This window comes from Lampetra planeri, chromosome 2 (assembly GCF_965212315.1).
Source record: "Lampetra planeri chromosome 2, kcLamPlan1.2.h2, whole genome shotgun sequence".
NCBI lineage: Eukaryota > Metazoa > Chordata > Hyperoartia > Petromyzontiformes > Petromyzontidae > Lampetra > Lampetra planeri.
In genome coordinates, this window is record NC_136108.1 from 3,367,395 (window position 1) to 3,391,945 (window position 24,551).

A 24,551-nucleotide genomic window follows, 5' to 3' on the forward strand; every position below is an offset into this window, starting at 1 on the left:
GACGATTAAGCCAAAACTCAACATTCTGAAACTAAATCTCATATTCTTTCGTGCAATATCAAATGGCTGATAAATCTAAACACTGTGAATCTAAACATGGTTTTGGATTTGTTTCTGTAGCCAGAAGTTGTCTCTGGGAGCAGGTTTTAGATGCAGCAGATACAGGAAGCCTCAGTGTCATCATATAGGTCTCCATTGCAAAAAAACATCCATCTGAATGGATTTCAACCTTGCCAATGATTGATTGAATTGAATTGTATTTAATTTTTTTTTTAATAAAACTGATAAGCTGCGAAATAAATATTACTATAAACTGAAACATTAAACGAATATAAAACTGCAAAAAGAAACCAAAATTACAATTGAAACTGACACATAACTTAAAACAAATAATTTTTCCCTACAGAAATAAAAAGCACAGTTGGAAAACTACCAGTAAACATTGTGGTCTCTCAAGCCACGGACATAAGAGATCCATCGCATGATGTCCTAAGCCATGCACGTTGCATGCCAGCCACGTGGCCATGGTTCGCTCTGGAAAAATGCACCAATTATTGCTATATTAGTCCAGTACGGACACTGCAAGGCCATCTGTCATACGAGACACACGGAGCGCAACTGAGCTACCCTGTATAAAGAAAGGAAGAAAGGAAAAAAAGATGAAAAGCTCTCCACTGTGTATTCCCTTAACAGCCGAACATCTGCCAGTGGGTCTTACTGGCCCAGAGGTGGTCGGTCTGGGAGGGGAGCATGAGAGGAGTGGGGTGATTCTGAATTCCCTACCAAACATGGAGCCTTTTGCACTTCAACACCAAACCGTTCCTCCACAGCCCCTTTAGATTTGACTAAAGAGACACCAGTCCCTCGAGGGCCAGTGGATCCATAGTCAAGCCCGCATCAACTTGAACAAATCTCTCTTTAAGCTCCTTGCTGTTTTTTTAGTGAAAACAGCTTTGCCAGTGCCATAGTTACATAGCTGCATATCTAAAATATGTATCCATTTTGATGCAAGATTTTCGCTTTGCTTCCACGCCCTTCCCAGCCCTATGACATCGAGTGACATAGAGTTTACTTCCTAGAGTCGCATTCAGAGTGTTTTAACAAGTAACCTGAGCTTGAACACAAATAAACATGATATTATTGCAGAATTGACCTGAAATGCTCTGTGTCAGACCCTTTCTCCCCAACACATGTTATCTACTAAGATGTTATTTGAGTCACCATGGTAACGCATATTTGCAGAGGCACGTGATGCTATACAGGCTCTCGCTGCTGGGGCAGAATTTTGCATTTCAGCTGTGCTTCCTGGAAAAATGTTTAAAAAATTAATTTGGAGTCGATGACAAAATGCGAAAAACATGAGTGCGGTTATGTGGTGCACCTAACACGAGCCGTCCACGCTACACAGGTTTTGTCTTTGGAAGAAACAGTTTGTATTCGTCCCTGGTCCCTGGAAGATGCATTATCTTAAGAGAGAAAGTGGCCCTTCAGAAACGTTGAGAGTGGGCTGGATGAGGGATTTTTGTAAATCAAAGCAGTATTATTATTAATTATTATACCGGCCGCCGTTGTCTCCCTAGGGGCATTGTTTATGCACTGCACCAGGTACTCATTTAAGGCTGAGGCCGAGGGGAGGACCAGGACAGGCTTAGATAATTGTCACTGGTGTCGTCCGTGAGCGGGAATCAAAATAGGGTCACCGGGTTTGTAGCGGAGTGCGCTAACCGTGACACTTACTGCTCCCCACACAACAAAGATCCCCAGTATAGCCTTAAAAGACTGTCGGAGCAAATGCTGCATTTAGCGAGCACCTATGAAGGCTGGTACGGCACACCGAAGGGGTGGGTGGCCAGAACCATGCCTGGCTGCCTTTGTCTCCCAAGTGGTGATATTTATACACCACCCACCGGGCACTCATACACATGTTGTGCACAGCCACACGAATATCTCCACATTTAATCTAACCTATGAAAGAGGTGTAAGTGCTGTTAGGGAGCCCTTGATGAAAACCGGCACAGCAAATGAGTGTCTCAAAACTGGCCACTTTCATCTCCTCCTTTGTGAATATTCACACCGTGTGCCAGGTACTCATGGGCTATTCCCAGAAGCCCTGCACAGATATAGATGCCACTTGCCACTGGCGAACATGGCAGAAAATCAAACCTAGATTCGGATGCTCAGAGGGCAAGTTAAATGCGTTTCATGAGAACCAATTTAGGCCAGAATTGTGCACAAGGGTGCGGCGTGACCAGCGTTTGCCTTTGTCTCCCCACTACTCACGACGTCGACACATCGCACAAGGTACTCATTTAAGAGTGAGTCAATATAGGGTAGGCCCATGACAGGTTTAGATATCACTAGTGGAGGGGAGGCCACACACACATGGACAAAAAACATAATGTCCACAAAGACACGTGCAATAATAGCACGAGGCCCCTCCCTGCTACACTGTGTGTGGGGTGTGGTGAGTTATAACTGAACCTAATGCATTCAGATGTATGTGCACACACGTTTAACCGATTACTGGAAAGGCCACCTTATAATAGGTCACGCGGCTCACAGTTTTTTTTTCACCATAAAGTTGGGCCTGTGTTGTCAACATGGATGTTTGCTTTTCTATTCTTTCTCTTTGATTTATTAGTTCGTTCCTATTTGTAAAACATTTTAGTTGCATGAGCTGTTACTCCCAAAATTTAAGGGACAGCCTGTTTTATTACGTGTCCAACGGACAACTCGTATATTACATCAAGAGTTTGTTTTTGCTGCATTCATTGAAATGTCCACAAATGTTTGAAAGCACCTGTCCATCTGAGCAGCCCACAGACAAATTCCCTACACGAAGCATCTACGAGTAAGCAAACTAGCTCTCTGAAGTGTTGTCAGGTTGTACCGCGCGCCACTCGGTGTGATGTCCAATGTTTCCCTCCGCTGGCTGGCAATATCTTCAGTAAACCAAATAAAAAAAAAGATTGCCCATCAATTCCCGAAGAAGCACGTGGAGCGGAACGACTGACATCCTGTCGAACAACAACGTGCGGTAAAACTCCGGCTGCAATGTTCCGCGAGCTGTACAGCACAACCGTGAATATCGACTCAAGACGTCAAATTATTATTTACCAACACGTGAGAGCACATTGGGACCTCAAGTTGTTTCTTTATTTTCAAGAGAAGTCTCAAGTTCTAAGAGTAATAGTGTACAGAATAGAAAGTACAATTGTTGTAATAAAACCTAATTCGAAAAAAAATGTATTTACATTCTAAGCAATATCAGTTAAACATTTACAGTGGAAACACATTTTTTTTTACCAAAATCTATACTAACAATTAAGATGCACACTAAATGAGGGTAGAACGTAATGATTGAAACCATTTACTTTCAGGTTGTTCAAGCAATGAATCTAGTGCATCATAAAAAAAAAACAGATTGAGATGGGTTAGCCATTAAATGTAAAGAGATGCAATAATTGTTCCAGTTCCGTCGAGTGTAAAAGGTGCAGGAACATTCTCCAAATCTAGTATTGGCGCAAGACGTAGGACGCTTGGGATGTGTTTTACGTAATCAGGGTTTCAATGCAGGGCCTGTGTAAGTAAATCGGATCAAACGTTATGATATTATCTTCGTAAATGCTTTCAAGGCAAACCTTGACCAGTGTGAAACGTAAAGGTTCAGCCCTGCAATTGCTTGCTCACACCACTGCTTGGCATAAGGGTCTCCACTGAAAGGGGGTTTAAGAGAGCTCACGAGAGCTCCTGCTGATGGCGAACGCTTCCACGCTGAGCAGACGTCTTGGAAGATGTGACTCATTCATTCGAGCCCTTCCGTACAGAGGCGTAGCTAGGGGGGGCAGGGGGGTACATATGTCCCCGGGCGCCAAGGTAAAGGGGCGCCAAAATGAGGCTTACAACGTTACATGATAACTTATTGCGACGGGCGCGGCAGCCTGAAACTACTGCACAAATCTACACCTCAACCTAAAAGTTTATATATCCCGCCACACACAGCCTACATGTCATGTAATTACATTTTGGTGTGTGATTAAACGGGGGGGGGGGGGGCGCCAATTTTATAGTTCGTCCCCGGGCGCAAAATATCCTAGCTACGCCACTGCTTCCGTATTGATGGCGGATGCATTAAGAGGTCGCATTGATGGACAGAGTGGCCCTCGTTTATAATAAAAGCACAAGGCTGAATGGAAGACTGCGTCTAGACTGCATTGAAGTCGTGATGCGTGTGGATTTATAAATCACATGACCAGAATCAATTAACGTGAATGAAGGTGGATGCGACAAGCTGGTAGCACGTGGATAACGAGAGACACGATTTATTTCACTTGAGTATAACCTTCATGATTCTTCAGGTACACCTTGTAGAGTTTTGATGAAATGATATATTTCAAAGGCACATCTTGGCGTTTTCTACACCTATTCCTTTTACTGGGCCTCATACCTTGTCGTTACGTTCAGGTCCTCAATGCAGACAAAAATAAAATCGTCTTGAAGTTACTGAGCTGCTCCCAGTCTCATGTCCATGGTGTTGTCACAGCCAGTGACCCTATCTTACCTGCCCTGCAGAAGGTGCTTTTTAGTCATAGCGCCGAGGTCATGTTGTTTCATTCCACTTATTTCCATGCCTTCAAAAGCGGAGGCATGACGGAGAGAGAGAGAAAAAAAAACCCCCCACCGAACATAAAACCTGTGAGAATTGAAACCCTGCATTGTTCAACATTTGTTGTCGCGATCGACTCATTTGCAGGCATTTCGCCGCGCACCAACGCACAACGGTGTTTCTGCGCGAGGGCATGCACGGCACGCTGGTGGGAATGCAACTCGAGTCTGCCAATCACGGGGAATGAATCCACAACAAAATGTCACGTGTTGCTTGCTGCTGGCTCGTCGCCCGGGGATGTGTCACATCTGAGAGCCGCTTTACGGATCATTAGCAGCAGACCGCACTAAACACCGTAGGGCCCAGGACAAATTCCCCCATTGCAGCAACTGCAATGGGCCAGGGCACTCGTGCTCCGCCAAGCATGTGCCCTTGCTGATTACAGGAATGCCACGAGGCCGTGTTTGTTGATGGACGCGCGCCGACAGCTCGATGCAGGGGCTGACCGTGGTGGTTCACAGGGGTGCATTTGATACGGGAGCCCACGCTTGATGCGAGAAGGAACGCGCTATGTGCCAGCGTTGACGTATAAATGACCGTTATATCTCCATCGATATTGTTTATGGATTTTTGTTGTTGTTGTTGCTGTTTTATTGTGTTGAGTATTCTCAAGATATATTTTTATTCATATAAATCGCGTCTTTTGTCAGATTCTCCTGGAAATTCTAGATCTACATAGACCAAAAGATGATGCATCTGACATTTTTTTTATATCATTCTATTTCAAATATCTTTATTTTAGAAAAAAATTCTTGATTGAATCATTTACATTTTTATATTTAGCGAGATGCATTCTCGTATTAACACTTGCATACACGACCCCCAATACACGTGAGATGTGTACGACGCTTAAGCACTTTCTCGGTTATATTTTATATTGTGGGTCTCAATGGGTTTATATCATCTTCTGCTTTGATAATGGATACGGACTGTATTTTAAATTTTAAATATATATTCTCTCCTACTTCTCCCATATTCTGTACCCACATCCCCCTCACACCTTGCCCCCCCCCTCTCCGTTTGTCCATCTCACCCAAAACCAGCCGAGCAGTGCCAAGCTGCCGCTGATACAGGCAGAGAGGACGGTAAGCATTGACAGGTTTCTCTTGGGTATGCAGAGAACGCTCGCACATTCAGAACTGGCATGCACGAGGCAAGAAACAGCAATATCCCCGCTATGTCGTTGTTCCACTCCCACACCGCTGTCACGGCTTCGCATGATGTTTTGCAGCACCGTTCGGAGGCTAATTCCTCATCTCGGCCATAACCCCCCAGTAAGGCCATCCCCGCGTAAAACCACAGCAGTAAAGTAGAGTGCCGTTCAGTGAAATGAAAGGCAGGCCTTTAAAGAACAGAGGAGATTTTCCAATTTGGACAGATTTACTGCAGTCCCCATTCTTTCCCTGAAGTAACACCTTTCATCTGTGCGTAAATATCCTGCCAATGGGTTCAGCGAGCCCCGAATGAGTCTGGATGCGCACGGACAACGTCCTGCTCTTGTCTCCCTGTAATGTTTGATGAGATGTTTGCCGACTGAACCATTTTTTTTTATTCCGCATATATAATGAGCGACGTTCAAATATCTTGTTTTGCGGGAAAGTCCACGCATCCCGAATAGCCGAACAAGATATTTCGTATAAAACTAGGCAAGGGAGCCGAACAATGTGTTTTTGATGCACTGCGTGTATTGGGCCTATTCTGCCCTTGAACTCAACCGTGGTTCAGAGCCAAAGGCAACTTGACACTTGAGCCTTCCTTCCTTCTGCTTCTAACCCTCCCTCATTATCTCCTGCCCTTCTCCTCTGGCCTCTTTCGCTTTAATAGCTCGTTATATTTATTCCGGTCTATTTAAAAGCGGGAAGGAACTCGATGAGGCAACAGTGGCGCCTAGAAAAAGTGTAAGCGGGGCAACGTTCACAATCGACCGAATCGCACGGCGCGAATTCACGCCGCAAAGGAAAACAACAAAGCGCACGGGCAAAATGGTGGCTATAAAACTTTTCCTGCCTTGTTCCGGTCTGCTCGCCCTGGGGCCGTGTCTGTCAGCTTACCCCAGGAGAAGAACTGTATCAGGGACCCAAGTTGACTCAAGAATTTGTGGAATTTGAGAAAAAAAACCTTCCAACTACCTTCTCCCCTGACCATGCATTTTGTCTAAACCACACCATTCCCAGACTCTCCTACGCTTTAAATTTTTTTCTGTCCGCCTGCTGATGTATGCGTTGGACCTTTAAAATCCCCTGATTAACGTTCATCCGGCTGCTTTTGAATTTATGCCACTGGGATCCCTCACACTTTGTCTTTGCTCTTCCTTGCAATGTGCCCTATCAAATACGTCAATGCACGCTCATGCACAGTCCACAATTATACCGCTATTCTTTTCATGGAAGTGTCGCATTCTGTGGTTATAAGGCGTTATTAGTGAATATTCAGAGGAGACCGAGACAACCATTGTCTTATTTTTTGATTTAAAGCTTTCGTGACTGCAGGGATTCATCTTCTTGGTTCTTTCGGTAAAGTCACGTAGAAGGGAAGTAATAAAATAATAAAAATAAAACATAATAAAACAATTCTCACGACGTTTCGGCCACAACGCAAGCAGCCGTCCTCAGGTGAAAACCAGGTCTGTCGAGGCGACAGACTTTACCGAAAGAACCAAGAAGATGAACCATTGTTTTGTTTACAGTATTTTGACGTTGACTTTCATGCCCAGGTATTTAAGCGGCGCATCTAATGCTGCCTTCGCAATCTCCCTGTGGCCAATTGCACAACACCGTTTGTGATTTTCACATTGCTCTCGTTGCCTTTGAGCCACACATGTGAGGGGTATCTCTGCTCACTATGTGTCAAGGAACCACGCTCTGTACGTTTCAAGTTGTTTTGCGTATACCACAGCCTAAATGTTATTACATATAGACAGACCTCATGAATCAGAGATAGAAACTGTCGTGCAACTGCAGTGTAAACAATTTTAGCATTAACGTACGTACACTGCTCTGGATTATCTTCTGTCAATGTGTTCTCATGCACAAATGTCCACCAGCCAATACTCATTTCCATTGTGGTCTTGAGTGTTGAAAAGTCCGCATACCTACGGCTGTGTTTAGTTTATCAAAGTTCAATGTTGATTTTTCATTCGTGTTGCCCGCCATGTCGTGCTAATTTTAACTTGCCATGGAGAATGATTGGCTGAGCCGAGCGCGACCTATATGTGAATCAGTGACTGTGATTTTTAGCCTGTTGCTCTTTCAAGTGAACTATCCTGACCTGATCTTAATGGGCAAGCAATTAAGATAGCGAGTTTTGGAACTCCGCTGGTTTGTTTTACGAAAATATATTAACGACTAACACGCCACTAACATAATACTTAATCACCCTTGAAGAAATATGCAGCAAATCGAAAGCACAAAAGCTGGTAACGCTTGCTCAGTAACACAAAGTGAGGGCTGCATTTTTTAGATTAATCATGAACAGTTCTTGGAAGTTGACCGCTGGATTAACTAAGCCTCCTGCCTCGTACACTGTACACATAGTGTGTACAAATGCCCCTACTCATGGACCAAAGGTTACAGGAATTAGCATTTGCATGTTTTAGAAGTCTCTGTTTTTAACGCAGCCATAAATGTGCTGCAGTGAACGCTTCGCCTGAATGGGTAACTGCTAACGATCACAACAATAGTGCTAAGTATGACTATGCTAAATGAATGATTAAACCATGGATTGCCTGAGTAATATTGGCAAATAAGGGCATACACAAAAATATAAAAAATTAAGATAGCAACAACATGATTGTAACAAATATATAAACATATGTTTTGTCATTCAGATAACATCTTGCCGTGGTGGCGAGATTTTACATGTCTCATCTGGTATGCAGGAGGTCGTGGGTTCGATCCCGACCCTGACGCCTGTATAATTGTAGTTTGCATGTTCTCTCCATGGTTGCGTGAATTTTTTTCCGGGTCCTCCGGGTTTTCCCTCCACATTTAGAATCAACACACGCTTAGAGTATTTGGTTGCTATAAATTTCCACGTGATAAGCCACTTCGTTGAGCTATGATTTGTGTCCAGGCCGCTTCTGAAAAAGAGCTACATAGCTCAGTGGGCCTTACCTGCTAAAATAAAATATAGTTTAGTTTTAAAAATAAATTATAATAAATCGTTTATTGCTACATGAGGTTTTTCACACAGGACTTCACTCAAAACACCCTCCTAAGCGGTGTCCCACATGCCCACACTGTTACGAGAGTGTTTGTTTTCCTACAAAAGCAATATATGTAATTCTCACAGCTGGAATTAAGTAAAAATTTAGTATGATGGATTTTCTTGCGTGCAGTTATTGGTTGCCAGTCTGAACCCAGTTTAATCAGGGTTGACTGCCTGTATTTGAACCCAGCATCTCAACCATGCCAGCTCAGTGCTCTGATCTCTGAGCCACCTGGCCATCAATTTTTAAATAGCATTGTCACCCTGAATCGTGACACTTGATTTCATAATTAATTGTTGGAGTGGATTGATCCATGCCTAGCTGACAAGCCCCAGTGGTACTGAATCTCATCTCACTGCTAAGCATGCTGAAGGTCATCCTTGACTTTGTCACTCTGTCGCTAGTTTCGTCACCCGCTGTCATCAATGCTCGCGACTGACGCATCTTTCACAAGTGCCATTTGTTTTCATTCATAGTGGTTATGATGTCCCAGCTACTCACGTTCTCCCTAAACCACGTGTTTCTTCTATTGTATTTTTAAGCTATTCCGAGTGCGCAAATGTGTTGTTTAGCTGTTCAATTTAATAGGGATGATATTGTAGGAAATCCACAGTGGGAAGGAGGGACACGTATCAGCCTTGTGGAATTTTCTACCAGTGGATCGCACTCTCTCACGCTTGGTTAAGCAAATGGTCAATATGGCTCGACTTTGACTCAGGCAGCATTTTGTCAAATTGTAAAAGTGTGACGGTTGCGGGTTTTTTTTATTTTATTCAGACGCCCCAGGCTTCAGCAAGCGCCGGGACCTACGAGCTGGTGAATCTGCCCAAGACGTGAGTGAGGCCACCCACTCCCCACTGCCACTCTCTCCCCACACTCCCTCTCCACCTCCCCTCTTCCTGTTTTCTCAGTAAACTGCACGTCCGTTAACATTTAAGGCACGTTAATTGCAGAGAGTAGTAAGCGTGCAGTGTACAGCCTACGCAGTGGGTGAGTGGGGCCTGTTGGCTCATACTGCACAAGCCACCGCCAAGGGGAGGCATCGTTTAGAAAGAAGCTCGTTTGTGCAAATGCTTTAAACACGACCTCAAAGTCTGGTAAAGGCATCCCTCGGGGTCAGCTAAGGGCATAGAATCAGCGCTCATTGAGGATTTTTACAGGTTGCCTTGGCCTCAAATGAGCTAAAATAGTGTCTGTTCGCTCGTTTATATATTGCTTACATTGCCTGCTGTATGCCCTTTGCACTATTGCCTGAAAAAATATGACAAGAATGACAACCATCTCTGTGTTCTCATATTCCTCAACATGCACTGCATACGCTCATAGCATCCAGTGAATTAATACTATGCAGTGTAAATTTAGCATGTGCCAAAGATACGTATACAAAAGCCATATGCAGTGACTCAAATCATCAATGAATGCAAACTAAGAAGTGAGGCAGTGACATTCCTCTGGGTGGGCTGGACAGCAAGCAAGTTGCTGACCTATTCATGAGAAATTTGAGTTTTATCCGATTGATTTCGTTTTTTTTCTTGGGATGAGCTCTCACATGCAAGGTACAACAATATTCAAAAGGGACTTTTTTTTGGCAGTTCAAAATCCCAAATTGTGCCCTGGTGACTGAGCAGTTTAATGATGCAGGGACTCAAACCTGCAATATTCATTCTTAAACTCACGATACACTCATCACATTGCATGTGTTTAAATTAATATTTTAGATTAATGTATGTTGTATTTAATGGGTTCACATTACAGCTACAAGTGATGCTACCATTCACTGAAGCGTAAATAATGAAATAATATATGGTTGAGACTTTAACCGAATTGTGGTGACCCTGAGTTGCGACAATGCATCAAATCACCAGGGGATGTGAATCGTTATACCCCTACGATTGACACTGATGGAGATTTCCTTTGGCTGAGAATATCGAATTAATTTGTGACCGATCAAACCCTCCCACGTCGGATAACGATTCCGTGTGAGTTTTTTCTACACCAATCAGCCCAAACGGGAGCTCTTTCAGATGCGCTTCTACGGCCGTCTGGAACATTCTTCCGATATTATAAAGCAACTGGAGCTATGCACTTCTAAATCTGGATTGAAAACTAATTTATTTAGAACTGCTTTTTATGTACATTTTTTTGTCCTTCCCCCGCACCTCCGATTAGCACGTTTGGCTTCGTATGGTGTGAAATAAGTTCAACATACGCACATATAACATAGACTACAGACATATGTCCTGCAGGGCACGCGTGGCCGAGATGGAGGCCCCCTTCGAGTTCGACCTGACGTACATCACGGAGCGCATCATCGCCACCACGCTCCCGCCCGGAATCCCGGAGCACGCGCACCAGAGCAGCCTCCGCGACATCGCCGGCATGCTCACCTCCAAGCACGCCGACAAATACCTGGTGGGTTGGTCGTACAGATTACAAAGATCCCCTGTATAGCCTGAACAGACTGTTGTGGCAAGTGCAGTTCGCGAGCATATATGAAGGGTGGCACGGCGCACGAGGGGTTCGGTGGCCAGCACCATACCCGGCCGCCTTTGTCTCGCCAGTGGCAATGTTTACACACCACACCAGGTACTCATTTGAGGCTGAGTCGACCTAGGGGAGGCCCATGACCGGTTCAGATAATCGTCGCTGGTGTTGGCCGTGTGCGGGAATCGAACTCGGATCACCGGGTTTGTAGCGCAGCATGCGAACCGCTACACTACCGCATACTCACACGCGCTCAAGCGAATTCAAGCGCGACCATAGACAACACTGTTACGTGTGCCGCATCTCCGATGTTAAGCAAGGTTAGAGTGTGGATGGTACTCGTATCGGTGACTACTGTGCACAAAACAGGTGTTGTAGGCTGTTGAAGGCCTTATCTAGCAGTGGATTTGACAAAAGTGGATTGACATTAGGTCCGCACATGTGCACATGTCCATACTCTGGATCCCTCCAGCAAGAAGCAAAGCACTCACTAACGGAAGGACTGAAACATCCCAATGCATGACCTTGTTGATAAAGTGTCCTGAGGTTCATTGAGGCATTCCTGAAGGATTGGCATTTTTTGCATGAATCAACTTGCATTCAACAGGCAGCGCCCCGCACACTTACACAGAGACGCCTGTAATCCCAAAGATTGGTGGATAATGCACCGATGGAGCCTGCAGGGCAATAGATGCCTCTAGGAAGTAGTCGAACAAGGTTGGTTTCTCACGAAGGCGATGTGTTTGTATATCTGAGTGTTATGCTAGTTACTGCAATTTCCTCCCACATGCACGAGTAATGAAAATGTATTGAGACTGAATGTGTTTTTCCCTGTTGAACAAATAAATTATTGGTATATGGGGGATACTGTAAAAGTCCGTGGTCCACATTCCATAGGTTTTGGTGCGCCCACATATAAATGCCACATTCATTCTGCACAAGCAGCGAGTGTTCACTGGTGTACATCCACAAACAATGCTAAAGCATGCGGTATATGTGTATATGCGTACAAGTTCTTGTACATGTAAAAGCGTATCCAATATGCGAATGGTGCTTGTCTTGCATTTGCAGATCATTAACCTTTCCGGAAGGCGGAATGAGATGCTGCAACTCAACCCACAGGTGTGTACAGGTGGTCACGCGCTCACAAGCGCACTCTCCTCGTTGTATGCGTATGCTGTGAATAACGTGTGCCAACAAAATACGAAGGAAAAGAAATGCAACATTGATGCGCATACGACTAAACACAAAGATGGCCCATTTAATCTCGCAGACTGTTGGGGAAAGTGCTGTTGGCAAGCCCCTGGCTAAGACTGGCATTGCACACAGGATCCGTGAGACCAACACCGTGATTATTACTGCTGGTGTATTCACCGTAAAAAAAATTACCCGCCATCTGCTTCACAGTGGACGTTAAAGATCCAATGGCGTCATTCACACGAGTAAGCAATCGTGGTAAAGGTGTCATTGTCTAAATAAAATGTAATAAAATACCTGCATATTTCTCAATTGGGATTGTACACATCATTCATTAGTCCCTACTGCGAACACTTTGCAGATCCCCCCTGGCGAAGATTCATGAGACTGCTGGGTAAACAAGTGGTAATAATAAAAATAATAAAAGCTTTGCCTCCACAGTGGTGACCTGTACACACCACACCAGGTCGAGTTGATCTGGAGGAGACTCAGAAGTAGGGATAGGTTGAGATGCTACTTGTCGCTGATGTCGTACATGGCCATGAAACAAACCGAGGTCGCCTGGGATTGTAGCGTATTGTGCAAATCTACGTGGCACCACTACCCCCTCATAACCACACACAAAAAAATCAAATACAATTAGTCGCATGCATACACTCTCACCAAATTCATAACAACAAGTGCTTAAACAAGCATGAATTGGAGCTTCTCCATTCATTTATTAACATACATTGCTACAAATAGATTTATTCACATCTCGGACCTAACTTTCTCAATATATCTTAATTATGCTATAATGCCATGAGGCAAAGGGGAGATGCATCTTTAACCCATTTGAGACACTGATGGGAAACAGCCTTGGAATGTGACATTCCAGGACCTTTCCCGGTGTGTTTTCCATTGCCATCCATAACCATCCACAGTCGCGTTTAGCTGTGGGGATTACCAGAAGACGTATTTCAGCAGTTCACGTTAAACTATTATTTTGATAGCGTTTGTGACCAAGCAATGGAACGGTACACATGTACAGAGACAAAGATCCACCAAGTAGCCTTTGGGGCAAGTGCAGTTAGCGAACACCTATGAAGGCCGCCATGGCACATGAGGGGTTCGGTGGCCATCACAATGCTTCGCCGCGTTTCTCTCCCCAGCGCTGATGTTTACACGCCACACGAGCTACTTATTTGAGGCTGCATCGTATGAGGGGATGGTCTAGCACCGATTCAGATATTGGTCATGAGCGGGAATCGAATGCAGGTCACCGAGTTTGTAGTGCAGTGCACTAACCACTGTGCCATTGCTTCCCACACACATTTGTTACAGACGCACACAACCTTATTGATGCACCATCATCATCACCACCACATGATATAAATACAAAAGCCTCACTCGAGGAAGAGGTGGTTAGGGTACCACTGTAAAAAAAAAGCTGCGGGGCAAAGGTAAACATGCATTGCACCACACGTGTTACCTTGACAAGCAAAAACAACAAGTCATGTTGTGCCCAATGAGGTGCGAGTGAGACAAAGAAAAATGAGTTGAAAATAAATGTTTCCAATGTCGTTGATTAATTGGTCTGTACAAATGGGGGAACCACAGTGAGTGGATAACTGCCAACTCCTGTCAAGGCAACTGGCGAGTGTGGAAGAGCAGCCCACCAAAGATAATCTCGAGTGCATCTCCAGAGACCCTTCCACCAGCAGTGGCATGAGCAAGTAATTGCAGGGCTGCACCATTGCCTTTAGCTATTCGGTACGATTGAGATGGTATGCCTGCTTAGACGAGTGGTTGACTTTTGATGTAAAAGCTGCCTGGGGGCTGCGCATGTTTTCTGGGGAGTAACGATGTGGCGTGGCGTGCAGGTGTTGGATTTTGGCTGGCCATCGCGCCACGCGCCTCACCTGGACACGCTGTGTAGCATCTGCAAGGCCATCGACTCCTGGCTCAACTCACATCCCCTGCACGTCGCTGTGCTTCACTGTGCGGTCAGCAGGGCGAAGGGTTTATAGGGTTCAGGGGTGACTCACGATTCAATATTCACAAAGGGGCGTTTTCAGGTGTGCAATGGCTGTGTGAGCAAGCCTGGTCAACGGTCAGTATGGCATCTGTGATTGTCCATAAAAGCCACAATTGGTCATCGGGACCTGTACAACTATTTCACCAAAGACAGGATTGGTTATCAAGACCTCTATGTAAACCAATCAAAGGCATAGTTACCAGGAGCTGTAATATCATTGTATCAGCACACACATTACTGTTTCAGCAAATTGTATTATTAGTAAAAATGGAGATGTAAAGAGTAGAAATTTAAATTCGAAAAAAAAATATCGGTATTTTGGCCAACTGGCTTAAAAACATAGTTTTTGTTACTTTTAGTTATACACAAGAAACATATAAATAATAATAATGGCACACACGTGTGCAAATTGTTTATGTAGAGTGCTTCTGAAAAAAATGGAAAAAGGAAATTGCAGAATGTTAGAACATTGCTGCGTAAACAAACAGGAACACGGAAATAATTACCGTCCAATGCTGATGGAGGCATCAGCCTTCCAGCACTCGTGGTTCCATAATGACTCAAAAAATCCCACTCGTCAGGATTTGCAAGCCTAGAAGGGGCTCGCGTTGGCATTAAGAGCACGGGGTCACTTAAGGTGTTGTTACTTCAGGCCTATGGATTAGGTTTTTATTATTTACAAGAATCCCAGTTTAGTGGTGAAATTTACTGAGCCGGAAATGCTTGCCAGCACACATCTTCAAGCTGCCAGCTCTCCAAGGTCTGGGCTGATTATGCCCTAATTGATGGAAATTATATCATCTTATTTAATCATATAACTCCTTGGACATATCTAAAGTAGTTACCTTGAAGCAATAGGCCTCATTCAAAACGCGAATGTTTCACAAATTTAAACGTTGACAAATTTAAATGTTTAACAATGTCATTTTGACATTTACCGTTTTTTCTTTGCACCCTGCGTGTTTTCGATGAGGAATGTGCAGACTTGGAGTGGAAAGTGAACCTCTTAGTAAATCATAGAAGCACAGAAGCTGATAAACTTCTGTTATGTCAGTTTTACAGCGATCGTGCAGCCTTGGAGCACTTTAGTGTGTCTGGAAGTCAGAACTCAGGGTGGCAGCATCACCGACAAATGCCATTCTGGTGTTGCCACCTTCACATTATAAAAAAACAACCCTAACCTGGCACATCTGCCAATCAGTGCTCTCTTTCATGGGTCACCGTGACAATGTTGATGCCCTCTGAGTTACGACCCTTGAGCCACGTACCATTTACAGCCCCAGGTTTTTTTTTTAAGCTGGAGCGAATTTGCTGGTAATTCTCTCTCTCGGGCACATGCTAGCGATCGTCTCCAGAGCACGTGCTTATTGTCCCTTACACACGTTTTCTCTCTCTGGGGTTTGACACTGAAAAATCGGATAATGCACGGACGTTGTATAAATCAGATGTGGAATGTGTGTGGCATACATGTGCAGTGCATGTTAGGTATGTTGGGCTCCTCTGTTGTCTCTGGCCGCTGTCTCTAAATTGTTCTTTTTCTCTTCGCCCCTCTTCAGGGTAACAGCGGGAGTGCCGGTGTTGTTATCGCTGCCTTTATGCACTACAGTGCCATCTGTGCCAGGTGTGTGCACTGACATATTGTGTGTTCATCGCCACATTGTGTCTGCCTGCATGTATGTAAGAGACGTATGTATGTAAGAGACTGTTTGTGTGCGTTAACGAATGTTTAATATCAGAAATGCATAAAATACACAATTAAATGTGCTTCTGAACTCTTCAGAAACACAAAGGATTCGTTCTGTTTGTTTAGCGCTAAAATATTACGGCACTGCAAAGTGCCTTTTAAATCCTAAACTAGGAAAATATAAAGTCAAGTAACACTGAGGCATAAAGGAACACCGAGTCAAGGCCATCCCAGACCCAGGGATACACAATGGCCCACGCACACGAGGGTACACACAGCCAATGAGAATCCCAGAATCAGCAGAGTGCAAAGGGGAAGTCTGGAAAAGCGATGGGACAAAATGGCCACCATTCTGGCACACCACCGATCCCCACTAACCACCAAACCGCACCACCTTTGGCAAGGCAGTGACAAGGCCCCTTGAGAGACGTTCTAACACTGTAATTCCATAGATGCAAGGCCCCAGAGGAGACCTCAAGCCACAAATGTCGTAGCAGAAAGACCCAGAAATGCGGCAAGGCTGAGTGAGTGGCCAAGCATTGCTAGTTACCTCTCAGAAAGAGACACGATGGAGGAGGTAAGGTCGGGGAGGCCAGGAGAGGGCCATGAGGTTGAACAGCCAAGCCGGCCTAAAACATAGATACAAATAACATTCAAATCATAAAAATAGCTTTTAAAAGGTCTCAGACCTGCTTCTTCCAGCTAGTTTCAGTTAAAAGGGATTTTTTTATTACCATGTCACCTTTGTGATAGGGTGGACAGATAATGGTGGCCAATAATTGTGAGCAAAGAGCACGTAACATGAGAGGTCAAGCCTTTGTAGACACTTCGTAGAATTGGTTCCTGACAATTTACAAAGTAACAAAATGTAACAAAATTACCGTCACTCTTAGACCCTCCCCACAACCTCTGACCAACCTCTCAGAACCGATTGCAGTGTCAAGCAGAACGCTATTAGAAAACATGAACACTCACCAGGGCAAATGTCAGATCCACTCGTGTTTTGTCAAACACGTCCTTATATCATTCATGGGTGACCAAGAGATTTGATCTCAATTTCAACAAGTCCATACATTTAACCAGATTTTAAAGAAGCTTATAAATTTATGACGTTTTACTCTAGAACATCAATGGCTCGGTATTTAATTGTATTATTGTTATTCTAGATTTGAAGCTTTCGGGACTGCAAGGATTCATACTCTTAGGTTTTTTCGGTAAAGTCACGTAGGTAAAAACTTATAATAAAATAAAATAATAATATTCTTTTTTTCCTACGTGACTTTACCGAAACAACCTAAGAGTATTATTGTTATTCTTTGAAAGTACTGTTTTAATTTTAATTGTGCAGCTTAGTCTATCTTGCAGTACTGACGTCTTTCCAGGTGACTAGTTTGAATCACAACAGTGATCAACACCTCCATACACAACCTTATCGGTTGACATACATGTTTCATGTTATCCCGGCAATTCTATACCTTTTTTTGTATATTATTTTTATGAAAAAAAAATCACTGCTTTCATTTAATATTTTGCCCAAATTTTAACTGCCTCAATAATGGCAACGGGTGACTGATTAGGGTCCACCACTTCTTTGTCTCATACTGCATTGGCTCTTCGTGTGACAGTCACCGCATCGCACGGCGCTTTCAGGTGCGCTTCTGCGGCCGTCTGGAACGCTCTTCCTTCCGATATGAGGAAGCCACTGGGGGGAGCTATGGCGCTTTGAAATGTAGATTGAAAACTTAATTTCTTTAGAACTGCGTTTTGTGTTGAGTTTGTTGTCCTTCCACCCGTACCTCCGATTAGCGCGAAAGAAGTTCAACATACATACATACGTGCATATGATGCTGTTTGCTCATAATGGGTGGACACACATATCCGAATATAGATCAGTGAAACAAGGAATGACATTCCCTCTACTCTTTCACACCCACAAAAACTCGTCTGAGGCCAAAATTTCATTTCTCCGAAGCACCCAGAAGTAAATGTTTGTCACACATGTTGCTTCACCCAGTTTTGTCTGTGTAGTTAGCTCCTAATAATATCTCAGCAATTCGACACTGGCCACAAACGTGTATTGTAACGCGAGTGCATGCCACACAGTGCATGCTATGACTATGAATGATGTGTACATGTCAATGGATGTGTGCGCGTGTAGGTATTGCATTCTATGCAAGTATGTAGTATGTAGGTTTGTGTATGTGCAAGTGTATATTTAAAAATACTCATGATCACGTGTGTATGTGTGTATAAGCATTCGTTTATAGGGAGCTCGTGGCTAACACCGGTTACAATGATCTGAAACGGTCCTGGGCCTCCCCTGGATCGACTCAGCTGCAAATCAGTACCTGGTGCGATGTGTAAACATCATCACAAGGGAGACAAAGGCGGCTGGGTGTGGTACTGGCCACCCACCGCCTCGTGTGCTGTGATGGCTTTCATAGGTGCTCGCTAACAACACATGCCCCAACAGTCTGTGAAGGCTATACGGGGGATCTTTGTTTTTGTGTGTGCGTGTACCACAGTGCGGATCAGGCTCTGGACAGATTTGCCATGAAGAGGTTTTACGTGGAAAAGTTTGCGTCACTCACCCAACCCTCACAGCAACGGTAAAGCACACGGCCGATGATTGACAACAGTCAGCACATAGCATACAGGCACGTAGCATGCACTTTACAAAATGTAAATCTCAAAACTACGTGCTGAATGAATAGAGATTACTGTATTTGACACATCATTTTGATGGTCTCCGGGTTTTCAAATAACATCTTTTGGAGATTTAAAATAGGAATTTAATCGCGAATACTTCACCAGGGACATATTTTAAATACTGTACATGAAATAACACTGCAACATTTCTACGTTCCATGATATGAAGTGATCTGCTGTCAATATCACCACTGAGACTTTAAGCCACCGCAGGTTATACCGCAGAGGAACTGTGACAATGAAATGTTGTGCTGCCCACTGCATGGTTTTATAGGACAAGGTCAGCGTCAGGTGACTGGGGTCACTTCGGGGTCACATAAAAAGCTTTAAGAGGTCACTTGGGGTCACTTTGAAGGCGTTCCGTGTAGGAGCTGCCCCTCTACTGGAATGTGCATCCAGGGGTAGATCGAGTCCAGCTGTAGGGATGAGCACATTAATCTGTATTCACGCTGATATATTCACATGAAATAAGGATATCTGTTCACTTAATTTATTGAGGCAAAGGGGGACAGCAAGATACGACATTTGAGTTTTACCAGCAGTCAGTGTATTTTCTTTATATACGACGCTTTTTACATAGCTGCACACCCCTGGCAAACTTTATTTTTTTTCTTCTGTAGAAAAACCAAATCTTATCTCTGTGATCAAACATAATCATTTTATGGCACTGGTATCCCTAATAAAAGGCAAAGAGTCGAATAAACTTTCACAAATATGCACTTTGTAAAAGTAGCATCGGTGTAGGCTGAATGTGACACCCTGGGATTTCTACACCGTGCAGGCTTCAAACGTGGCCTTGTGGTGGTGAACATCCTTCGTGACAGGGCCGTCAATTCAATTAGCACGAACAAAGTCCGGTTGTTCCCATTATTGTGACGATTCATCTCACCAAACTCCATTCCTCAACCTCATATCAGAAACAATGAATGCAAGTGAATTGGGGTACCCTGCTTGGAATGCACACATTTAATATTTTCCTGATTAGCTCTAGGGATGTAGTGGCGCAGAGCCTGCTATTGTCAAATGCAGGCTTGTAGATGATAAGGGGTAAACTACATCAGGGTGCCGTTAGACTCCTTCATTTGGCACAATTCTGCTGCAATTAATGTAAATTTTCACTCACATGTGTGAGAATTAGCGATTACACATTGGTAATATTTCTACTCATAATTCAACAGCTGCTGTCATTTTTGGTTTCATTAACCACACACTGTGTAGCGTAATGAAAGACTTTCAAACACACATAGCCGAAACTCAATTTTTTACACTATAGCTTTAAGCCTAATATGAGGTCCTTGCTCTGTGCTGCTCATTAAAGGCCCCTTGACACTCTTTGCAATTAACGCTGCTGTCGCTGCTGTGTAGGTACGTGTATTATTTCAACGGCCTACTGTCAGGTTCCATCAAGATGAACAGTGCCCCTGTGTACCTCTCCCACATCCTCCTTCATGGCGCATGGGGTCCCCCAGGTCTGGAACACACACACGCGCGCACACAGACACATCCACGCATTTGCACACACACGTGCACGCGCGCACGCACACACACTCCACAACCACATGTGCAGGCACACGTGCACGGACATTCACACGTGCACATAAACGCACATACATACATATCTATGCACACGTGCACACACATGCGTACAATATTCGTATTTTGTACACAGTCATGTGTGCCCCCATACATACACATGTTGCACAGAGAAGTAGTTATTTACTATATCTCATATCATGCAGAGGTGGGACAAAGTCATTGTTATGCAAGTCCAAGTCGAGTCGCAAGTCACCAAATTCATGACTCGAGTCTGACTCGAGTCCAAGTCACATGACTCGAGTCCACACCTCTGATATCATGTATACGGTGTCACATACAAAGTGGAGCACATATATACCTGCGAATGTAATTACACGCATGAGTATACAAGTATACATGTATAACACCTGCATGCAAACACACCAACAACTCTCAACAGCCAAGTTTCTCTCCTTATGCGTGCACTTCTTTTGAAGTGTGAGGCTGGCCTCCTGCTTATGAGCATTGCAACAAATGTGGACAAAATTGTGTGCAGTACTCCTGGTGCCCCATAAAAATGCGTAACTTCATTAAAAAATAACTCAGGAGACACCGTAAGGGTGCAGTGATCGCTGCAGTGGGCATCTGCTGTAGAAACTCGTGACGCTCAAGCGAAGGCGCATTGATGTGGTCGACCTCGCCCAGCTTGTATTGGAAACAGGTGTCCACTGCATCACGATCATCGCCTCTTGTCTGTGTTAGCTGTGCTGAACTGTGAACTGGGCGTTGTTGCCCACCGGAATTGTCTCGGCTTTTATTCTTTTGGAGAGAAGCTAAGAGTGACTGGATTCACGAGTTCATGCATTCCATCGTTTTGTGGTGCCGGTATAGCAACCGCGTAGAGATCTGGAGTGCTGCTTGGGTGTTCGCCTTTTGGGCCAACGTGGCTTGATGTGTTACATCTATCGGTTCAGCACATTTATAATGCTCAATCATCATTCGGTGATCTAACTAGTCATAGTGATCAATCTACTGTTTGATTGAGCATCCCCAAGTCTTTGCCGTCTCTGATGGGCCTGTGATATAATAGTCCATCGAGCAACTGCGATTAAGGTGATTTCACTCTTTATTCTCAATGGATGGTCTCTCAGACTTGTTTACGCCGATGGCTGCAGCTCCTTATTTCATCTCGACCACGAGCAATCATCTCTTATAGAAACGTGTCCTGCCCAAGCCCACTTACTTTCCTTAAGAATCAGTATCATGGCCTTAATTTGAATATGTCCTCCTGGCCATAATTTGAAATCAATTATTTTACTTTCTGTGGCTGAACTTAAATAGAAAACAATGTGCATCTCTCCATTTCTTGTGCTAACATTTCAGATTTTGTTTTATTTTATTTGTGCATATCGATGTTTCGGAACCATGTGTAATCATTGGGAATATTCACTAATTTAAATGGTATTCTTTGGTTACGTTGGTACCTGAGACTAAAAATTATTGAGTAAAGAGCTGCACGAGAGCAGATTGGAGTGCTAATGGAAAGCTGAACTTGAGAATGAACGTGGATTTTTATATGGCGTCTCATATAGGCAAAATATATCACTTAGAGTGGCAATGATGATGCAATGGAAATTAAGATTAATACCAGCCTTACAGTGCACCAACTAAATACTAACAAATATTGGCCTCACAATTACATAACAATGGAACGTGCAGGTGTTCAAGTTGCAGTTTTTGGTTGCCACAATTTAAAATCGCCTCACTCCAATAAAATGCTCATTGAAATGCGGCAGCTCACGTAACACACATTCACTTCAATGGAGGGCCTTAAGTAGATGATGCTTATGTAATGCACAGTATTTCAATTAATCTCCGAGCAGTGTTACAATGCCGTAAATCCTTTAGGCACACTTCAATATTTAGAAGGCATGAATTATTCACGCGCTTAAATTCAAATTGTTTTGTATTGTAAATACAGCATTTATTTTGGGTCACCACCCGTGGTTTTAGGTCTTACATCAACCCTCCTCTTTGTTAACAACACGGACTTACAGACAACAGCCTTCTCTGGATGTGGTACTGAAGGCCCTGATGGCAAAGGCTTTTCCTAGCATCTTGTACTAGTTATAGACTCATCATCGCCAGCGATGGAAACGTAAGGCTGTTCTGCCAAAGGTTTTTGGCCAACGTGGCCATATACTTTGAATACCTGTGATTGTTTATAAGCCCAGATTGGATACTCGGCAGGAAAATAAGTGCGCGCAAGGAAGGGATATGCGAGTAAAACAAAGAACAAGCCCTTTTATTAATTCACTGCAATAAAAAAAAAATCCGTCTATCTTGGGGAGGGTGTTGGTGCGTGTCTCGTGTGTGTGTGTCCCCGTGAATGGCAATATAATTTTCCTCCAGTGAGTAATTGGCTGGAAAAAAATCTGCCAATCGCTGGGTATATGGCATGTGTTGACTAGAAAAATCAGTTTTTCATGGCAGAAAATTCGTGGAATACAAGCTTTGGAGATTCAATATTGTTTCTTAATTGCTGTTTATATTAATAATAGTCTATAGCAATTAAATACTTAATAAAATACAAATGAGTGGCACGCTGTGTGAACGTCATTTAGCGTGGTGCCCACTGTGAAAGAAACTTGAATTATATTATTAAAGTAAAACATGACATTGCCAACTATTAAGCAATACATTTGGATAAAAAAAAGCAATTTAGTGGACCACATTTTAAAACGAAAAGAAATAAATCCTGAGTTAGTGTAAATGAAAAGTATAAAGTAACAAAAGTCTCAAAAACACATCATAATGTGGGTAAAGAGAAATAAGAACAACATCACGAAAACAAACTTGCCATAATTAAACTACGTGGAAATAGGAGATGCGTGATGTAATGCGATGTGATGAATTGCCATGATTCGGGCTCACGTTTTCGAATGAATAAAGCTTCGTTGTTTATTTTGTGTTGGGGCAAAATGTAGCTCCTCCAGTGATTGCAGGGGTCAGGTGAACCCATTACATGCAACGAATCGAAAACAATCAGTTCATACACGCACGACACAATGCACGTATCGTGAGCATAAGAATCAATTCTAGTCAATGAATCGGTGCCTTATTGCGTGCCTAGCACGCACCATGGGACATATGCCGCATGCTGCATACCTAATTGGATTTGTGATGTGGAAAATGCCATGTGCCGTATCTACGCATTGTTCGAGGTTTCTTCTGTTTTGTGCTGCACGCACTGCCCGTACGTGTGCGGTGTGCAGGTGGGCGCGTTTTCCTGCGCGTGTACCAGGGGCTGCACCTGTACTACACCTCACCTGTGTAGTGAGTACCTTCATGTAAACCCACACAGACAGCCAGCCACAGACAGCCAGGCACAGACAGGCAAGCACAGACAGCCAGGCACAGACAGCCAGGCAAAGACAGCCAGGCAAAGACAGCCAGCCACAGATATAGATAACCACACACAGTTAGAGGCAGCCACACACAGGTGACGGCTGAGCACAAAGAACCAACGATGCGGCACATAAAGCTCCTACTTATTCTGTCTTTCAGTTTCATTCATACGAGAGCCCGTTGAGATAATCTTATCTCTTTCTCAAGGTATGCTTGAGTGGCAATCTAAACATCTATTATTAGCAATATTAATTTTTATATGAGTTTAAAGTATTGCATTAGATTTGGAAAACAAAACCAAAATGAATGACTGTGCAATATTCTTAAAAAGTGGCACTGGGCCTCGAGTGTCTACTTTACAATAGATGACAAACTGTTGAAATTCCACTCCTTACCAAGTACTACGTGGCCTGGGAGAATCACTCGACATCGTGCCAACTCCGTCAACAATCTGCAGCTTGCCTCAGCAAGACATCCTTCAACTGCCAGTGCCGACAAGGAGCCACACATCTTCAGCGGACGAGCGGAGGGACGGAATGTCACCGCCATGTGCTGTGCGTCTCGGCCATGCCTTGACGTGCGCTCTCCTCACTCTTACCACCTTCCCCCTCCCCACTCCTTCTCTCCTCCCCCCCCCCCCCTCTGTCTTACCCATCCGTGCATC

The 24,551-nt window shown here is 43.9% G+C and overlaps 1 protein-coding gene across 12 annotated transcripts in view; it reads left to right on the plus strand.

Annotated features, from left to right (window-relative positions):
- The window catches only part of LOC144724850 (tensin-1-like), a 140,187-nt gene that overhangs the window by 58,711 nt on the left and 56,925 nt on the right, over nucleotides 1-24,551 (plus strand). For 4 of the 12 annotated variants that reach the window (XM_078604201.1, XM_078604245.1, XM_078604197.1 and 1 more), the window contains 8 exons: nucleotides 9,651-9,706; nucleotides 11,120-11,285; nucleotides 12,429-12,479; nucleotides 14,417-14,539; nucleotides 16,128-16,192; nucleotides 18,781-18,864; nucleotides 20,330-20,433; nucleotides 23,755-23,815. In XM_078604201.1, the coding sequence (XP_078460327.1) occupies nucleotides 11,136-11,285; nucleotides 12,429-12,479; nucleotides 14,417-14,539; nucleotides 16,128-16,192; nucleotides 18,781-18,864; nucleotides 20,330-20,433; nucleotides 23,755-23,815 (638 nt within the window). In that variant the 5' untranslated portion in view covers nucleotides 9,651-9,706; nucleotides 11,120-11,135. Of the gene's footprint in view, nucleotides 1-5,709; nucleotides 5,752-9,650; nucleotides 9,707-11,104; nucleotides 11,286-12,428; nucleotides 12,480-14,416; nucleotides 14,540-16,127; nucleotides 16,193-18,780; nucleotides 18,865-20,329; nucleotides 20,434-23,754; nucleotides 23,816-24,551 lie in introns of all 12 variants that reach the window. The other 8 variants (XM_078604218.1, XM_078604209.1, XM_078604192.1 and 5 more) reach the window with 3 other exon arrangements.